This window comes from Aythya ferina (assembly GCF_964211825.1).
Source record: "Aythya ferina genome assembly, chromosome: 3".
Lineage (NCBI taxonomy): Eukaryota > Metazoa > Chordata > Aves > Anseriformes > Anatidae > Aythya > Aythya ferina.
The window spans coordinates 69,802,115-69,809,657 of NC_140298.1; the positions used below are offsets into that span (position 1 = coordinate 69,802,115).

A 7,543-nucleotide genomic window follows, 5' to 3' on the forward strand; every position below is an offset into this window, starting at 1 on the left:
GGAAGATGGAAAAACTGGTGCTATGCTGGCGTTTCACCATCCCTTCTTACAGCACAATGCATTAACATAAAGTTAATACCTAAGCATCTCAAGGTGACAGGGCGTGAACCACAGCTGTTAAGAAGCAGACACACAGGCTTTTCTGTTAAGATGGAGTGGAAAGGACAGCACACGAGCTCTAAATCACAGCCGGGCTTTGCGATGCTGGCATTTTGCAGCACCACACAGAAGCCATCCTCTGTCATTGCAATGTAGCAAGGACTCCAGGCAGAAATCCCAGACCCCATCTCTTGCCTACAAGGGTTTCTTCCCCTGTTCCTTTGAGTGAGGTCATTGTTTTTACCTGTCCTGATTCTGTCATGCAGCAAGCAGATCAGTGCACGGTAATGCCTGAGCTGCATTTCACAGCAGGGTATGATCTACAGGAGCAGGTGGGCTACAAACCATGTTCTACAACCTGCATTTCATGACTCTTCAGAAACGCCACCTGCTCCACAGAGCACCCGACACACATTTACCAACTGTGGTCAATGTTTACCCATTTATCAGTTCTTCAGGTAAAAAAGCAAAAAGAATAGAACATAAAATTCTTTCAGTGGCATTTTACAGACATTTCACACAGTGAAAAGTGACTCCATGAAGCAAGGAGAATGACAGACTCCCTCTCTCATTCACCTTGCTGCCACAGCATTACATGGCCAAGAGCTGCACTGCATGCCAAGCTTTGTTTTCGGAGACTTGTCAGGCTACAAGGTAAGGGAGAAAGTGCATTAATTATGGCCACTCTCCACTTGAGAGGTATTTGTTCATGTCCAACAAAGCATACAGAAAGTGATAAGCTTTAAATACAAGTGCAGAATTAGTAATGCTCCAAGAACACTTGGCAAGGTGCTGAAATGCACTGGTTTAAGAACATGAGGGCTGCTTACATGCAAGTCACCGCTCAAGTATGACAAAAAAAATGACTACCACAGCACTGAAAAGGGAAAGGTACAGAGGGCTAACAGCAATAACTTCCGGACCTTTACTCAAGTTAGACTCCATGCATCAGTGAGGACAAAGTCAGGAAATTATCTCCTGAGACAGAAGAAGGAAAGAGGTAAATACATTGCTAAGGAAAAGCCGATTTTTTGCGTCTGATTTCCCTTTGAGGATGGTACTGGCATAGGCAGCTTTAGCATCCAGCACAGCAGCACAGCACATCCCAGTGGTAAGTGAAAACATTGCTCTGCTCAGAACAGGCTGCAGCCTCCACCTTGTACCACTCTGTTCCCCACCTCCACCAAATGAGGAAAGAACTTTATCAAATCTACCCAAGAATTACATATATCTGAATCCGTTTTTCTCTAAATGGAAGCATATGGATTTCAACAAGCACAGACACGAAAAACCAGACAACACATACCACACTACCTACTCTTAAGTGCTGTGACATTCTCAGAGCAAACCTGTCTTATTAAAAAGATGTATAAAACTATCCACTGTACTAGACAGGCAAAAGAACTTTACAGTTGTATTTAGTGGACAGAAATTGGCATGGATCGTTGTTTCCTAGATCAATAATGCGACCAAAACAGCAGAATTGCCACAAGGGTATAATGGGACCACATTGTGACTCACTTTTAGCTACGGCCACCCTTTCACCACATTTGCTTTCATCACTGGTATTCAAGGAGAGAAACTTTTCCTTGAAGTGTTCATTGCACAAGAACATGCTTGCAAATCAACTGTTGCACTCAATTGAATTACTAGTAATCTTGCTTTTACAGCAGTTTCACACATTCTTCCCAACTTCCACTGATAATACACAAAAGAGTTCCAGTCTAAAAAAGGGAATATCATTGCTATCTAAAAAATGAGGTAGGAATTACGGGTTTTTGAAAGAGATCTTGTGCAATTTGGTATATGTTCTCAGATATTTGATCACGTGGTTGCACTCATATTTAAAAGTCACTATATATTTGAAGTATCAACTCAGTATCAAACATGCTGAGTTAAACAGATGCCACCCATGGTATAGGACTAACAACAGCTGTCCATACACCTTCCTGAACCTCCACAGAAAAGACTTTACCTGTTGAAATCCATGTCTGACAAACTATCATCAGCCTTGACCCAGCACCGAATTTACTAGTAGAAGAACAGAATAAGGGTCAATGTAAGGTGTATGCTTACACACACCCCAGAAAATAACATAACTTTGAAAGGACAATTTCTAAAGCGTGGCAGTAGGAGCAGAGACATTCTATTTAAGGCTGAAGCATTTGGTTATCACTTGAGCTGGTAAATTGTTATTTTTAAAAACTTCATATTTAATTTTTACCTGAACAACAAGTGACTTTTTTTTAACCATGCTTTGTTACAAAGCATCAGCTTTCCGCATGCTATTCTCTCAGCAAGATAATGATTTCTGCCTAAGAAGAAAATTGCCAAAGGTGCTCACAGTATACTTTCCAAGGAGAATTCTTAGGATATAAATTGTATTTAAAACATTACCAGCCTTTGTCATTAACCTGTAAATATTTACAGTTTAATAGTTACCTCCATATGTATCTTCTCAGTGCAGTTCTGAATACAAGAGGGCACATACATTGTATCAAACATTACAAAACTAGGACAAGAGGGAATGGCCTCAAGCTGCCCCAGGGGAGGTTCAGGTTGGAAATCAGGAGACATTTCTTCTCAGAATGAGTGGTTGCACATTGAAACAGGTTGTCCAGGGAGGTGGCGGAGTCACTGTTCCTTGTAGGTGTTTAAGGAAAGGTTGGAGGTGGTGCTTAGGGATCTGGTTTAGTGGGTGACACTGGTGGTAGGGGGACGGTTGGACCAGATGATCTTGGAGACCTTTTCCAACCTTAATGATTCTATGAAAATAAAACTAAGCAGATTTCTGGTGGCTTGCTCCTTAGCATTTACTTTTAGTATTACTTTAGGATTTACTAAAGCAAAATTCAAAGTGCAATTGCACAACTACTAAAAAAAAAAAAAAAAAGTAAATAAAAGCCTGTTCACTTATAATTACAAATCCATTTATTTTTAGTTTTGAGAGTTTCAATTCTAGTCTCAGCCCTAACACCCATCTGTTCATAATACCACAGGTCAACTGTCTGCTACACAATCCCTTTTTTTTTTTTCATCCCTTGTCCACACCTCATGTGTGAAACAAGCTACACCTTCCTGTCTACACAGCTGTTTTAGGAAGGTATGATATTGTAGACGACTAACTCAGAGAAGCAAAAGACTTTCCTAGACCAAAATAGAGCTTATATCCCACAAAGTGTAAAACAAGCCAAGAAGTCCAACCAAGCCAAACCCAAGACTCTAACGAAGTGTGGTTTTGCAGTTGTGGCCTGTGTCATCACCATAAGTGTTTTACCAGAGCAGCAGAACACTGCAGTTGAGCCAGGGAAGTTTCCTCAGTTTGTCTTAAAGGTCAATGAACAGTACAGCAGGAACCCACTGTCCGTCCTCTTTTCTCCAAAGTAAGATAGGAATTTCCTCCTCTGAGCGGTGCTTCTGTTTCTATTTACTTATCTGCAGAAGGGATTTTTAGTTGCTTATAACTGCGCATAACTACATCCACCACGTGCACACAAGAAAAATAGTACTACAGCTAGCACACAGATCATGGACATGGAAGTGTGCATTTCTTGAACAACAGCTTCTCAAGAGACTGAGGATGTGACTTGATTATTGGCTTCATCACCTCCAGAACTGCTCACCTGACGAGAAACAGTCCTGGTTACCCACCTGCAGATTTCCAAAATTTCTTTTATAGATGTCTTTTTACAAATTTTCAATAATTTCTTTTAAGTGATGTTTCACTGACACCTGTCAACACAGAAAAAAGCAAGCCTACCCTTTTATTTTCTATGACCACACCAATGCCTGATGTGACTATTTCTACAATGTCTAGAATTCAAAAGTAGAATTATAAACATATTTGTCCAACTATTCAACAGCACACACTAAACACTATTTTTGTGTGAGGAAATACTCCTAGCCACTTAACTGAAGTTCACCCTTTGCTTTTAGCATAAACCAGAATTCACCCTGTTGTACATACACAAATCAAGCGTATTGTAAACAGGAACTGAGTAGGAGCTTTTTCACTGCAGATAAACATGAATGCCTCAGGAATTCTTCTAGTTCTGTATTTAATATGTAGCAAATTAAAAGGTAGCCTATTGGAGGGGAGTGTACACCAGACATCTGACTTTTTCTTCAAACATATGGAAGTGTGGGATACTAAGGAGCACATAAAGGAAGAGGGGGACTTGGAAGAGGAGTAGGGAAGGACACAGGTCTCCAGATCAGTGACTTGAAGGCTTGGAAAGTCTACAGAGTATGCTCCAAATTCTCTCTGAAGCCTGCTTCTATACCAGTGTCTGGTTATTATTTGATCTGGTGGGTACAGAACAGCTACGCTTCATGAGTCCTGTAGAATAATCTCAAGGACATGGAGATAAAACTATTGAGAAGGGCTAGCAATGAAGAGTGGTTGTCAGTAACCTCTGCTGCACAGCATGAGAAAGCGAGCGATAAAGTAGATGAAAGGCTTAGCACTTCAAGACTTTTTTCTGACCTCTTCTGTGAAAGAAGTAGGAAAGCGAAATTCCCTGTTGCTCACTAACTCCTGGAACATAGGAAAAAGATGACCTACTCAAACACAAACAGGAACTCCCTCCCATTTGCATCTCTCTCTTTTTTTTTTAAAATAAAGATGTTGCAATTCCCCATTCTTTATTTTGTCTGCTATAAGCTACAACCTCTGGAGGAGATTCAGCCTCCTTCAACTTTTCTTCCCCAATCTGTTCACAGTATCTGGGAAAAACGTTGAACATGGGGACTCAAGAAGTCATGTATTGTCATTTTTTCAATCCTACCTCTCTTCCACAGGATTCTGAGACCAACTGAATGGGTATTTATATGGTTGCTATAAGAGAAAGACAGAACCGTAAGCCCCGACAAATACATCCCTCTGAATTTGACATAAAACTATCCTATGTGTACCATTTCTTAAGGATAACAGAATCAAAAGATCAAAATACTCCAAACTTACTACCAATCTAATTTCCCTTGTTAATGTCCACTGCTGAGTTTTTCACTAAAATACAAAACCTTTTTAATTCAGGTGAATATTTATAAATACTGACAGCCTCCTATTTCCTACTTCTAAATCTGTGTACATTTCATTTTACTCTTAACTGTTACAGTAAATTAAATTCAGCCATCCTCTAACTCATCAAAATATTATCATGTAAGCATACATATGAGAGAACCTAGGAGGAATCTCATGAACGGAAAGATACCTTGCAGGATTTTTCTAAACAAAGAACCTGCCCTCTATCTTCTTTCTCACACAGTCAAGAACACCAGATAGAATGCAGAGCTGCAGCTCTGGCACTACAGCTGTCAAAAAGTTATTAGCTATTCTAAGGGAGAATCACTCTCTTGTCACTGTACCAAGAAAAGTTTTCTTTCTACCCGTTCTTACCTGTTTTATTATGGCAATTTTAGATGTCCTTAGGACAGAGGTAAAGCGCTCTAAAATCAGAGCGTTTCTCTTCAATATGCCAATATAACCTTGAACATTTGAATTGCCTACGAAAAACTGGTACAAGTCAAGTAGGGCCTTTGTTTTCCAAACTGTGTGACCGACCTAGGTTACACCAAGTGTCTCAGTCTTTCCCCCACCATAACACAAAGGTGCAAAATAACAGCACTATACTGTTGTCACCTTTTAGTATCAGGTGCACTACATTACACCTACATTCACAATAGGAAGTTTTAAAAAACTACAGAATACCCACATACTTAGCCTGTAAGAAAGATGTAAGTTGAAATAGACATTCCTCAAAAAAGAAAGGTTACCTTTGTCTGCTCGCTATCAGGATCTTCAAGCCAACAGTATGGGTCGCTGATTTTATGCCCATGGTAATCCAACACCTGCATTTATAACAAACAATGCTTTATAAAAAGAGATATGCGCACAAGCAAACTATATTAATCAGGGAATAAGCTGCATCAAAATTAAATGTATTTGAAAATTCACACAAGTATGTAGGGCTAAGAAGCGAAAGATGAGGAAAGCAGCACCTTGCTGTCAGGTGAGTTACTAATTTTATCATTTTTGGTGGAAGAAATGAGGTAGCAGACTTATCACCAGAAAAAAAACACAGGGCACCAGAGAGATGTAGAACACAAACATTAATTCCTTCCACAAGCTAGATGAGAAGAATGACTTAAAAACCAACCAAACAAACACAACCCCTCTTCCAAATCCAGATGCTCAAGTGCAGTCACAAAACGTGATTATAGGATACACCCAAAATGTAATTTCTGGTTATGCCTCTGGTTTTTCGGTGATTAACTGCCTCCTCCTGCTAATGTTCCTCACAAACACCCAAGCAAAGCACACACAGCAATACGGAAGTAAAACCACATGTTTTACCATGCAGGTTAGGTCTTTTACCTGCATGCCTTCTGCAGCATACAAAAAATAAACCCAAACAAGATACCTGCTGTTGGGGGTTGCACAGTTCTGCCTTTCACTTAAGCGCTAAAAGAAACACTGAAGCTTTTTCCACTGCTGGCTCATCCCGGCACACGTTTTGGTTCAAAAGCGAGCTTAGTTCTGTAAATGGTGCCTGGACCGCTGCCTGAGGCACGGCACTTTGTGGAAGGAGACGACTGGCAGGGTTTTAACCCAGACAGCAGGGCAACCCCCGTGTGCACCCAGCCATGGCCGCGACACGCGGGGAGAGGTTTATTTCACCCCGCAGCCCCGCTCCCCTCCGGGGCAGGCCCGGCTTGCCAGGGACACCCTGGGCTCGGCCCTGCCGGCCCGACACGAGCAGCAGGAGGCTGAAAAGCAGCCGGGAGCCCCCCGGCCCTTCCCCTGCCCCCGGCCCAGCGGCCGCGCCCCACGCCCGGGGCGGCTCCCCGCGGCCCAGCGAGGCGCCGGGAGGCCGCGTACTCACGGCGGTCTCGTCGCGGTACACCTCGGGGTACTGAAAAGCCTGCATGGCGGCGGGCGGCTGGCGGCGGCGGGGAGAGGAGGAGGAGGACGAGGAGGAGAAGAAGGAGCCGAGGCGCGGAGGCGGCCGCAGCGCTGAGGCGAAGGCCGGGGAGGCAGCGGCCGGCAGCAGGCGTGCAGCGCGGCCCAGGCGGAGCGCGGCCGCCATAGGACCCGCCCCGCGCCGCCGCCATGGGGCCGGGGCCCGCCCCGCAGGGGGAGGCCGGCGGCGGCCACGGGGGCCCGGCGCCCTCTGCTGGGAGCCGCCGTCCCTGGCGCAGCCGCTGCCCCTCTGAGGGGGCTCTTTCCCCTTTGGCACCTCACCGGTCACCCTTGCTTAGGTTGAAAAAGGAAATAAAATTGCGTTTTCATGCTTGGGTTTTGGGTCTGCTTTCCTTCCGCCTTGATGCTGTTTGGGGGGAGAGGCTTGGGCTCTGCTCTCTCTCACACTGCCTGGAAGCTGCCGGAGATGTAGTTTCACTCCAAAAACAATGTCCTAGCTGGCCACAGAGGCCCTGTGAGACC

The 7,543-nt window shown here is 43.7% G+C and overlaps 1 protein-coding gene across 1 annotated transcript in view; it reads right to left on the reverse strand.

The window, feature by feature from the left end:
* PREP (prolyl endopeptidase) overlaps positions 1 to 7,189 on the reverse strand; it is a 101,813-nt gene extending 94,624 nt beyond the window's left edge. Inside the window, exons 1-2 of the mRNA XM_084514212.1 lie at positions 6,984 to 7,189; positions 5,875 to 5,949 (exon numbers count right to left, since the gene is read on the reverse strand). Coding sequence (XP_084370338.1) covers positions 5,875 to 5,949; positions 6,984 to 7,187 — 279 coding nt within the window. The 5' untranslated portion in view covers positions 7,188 to 7,189. The remainder of the gene's footprint in view (positions 1 to 5,874; positions 5,950 to 6,983) is intronic.
* Between the last annotated feature and the right edge of the window lie 354 nt (positions 7,190 to 7,543).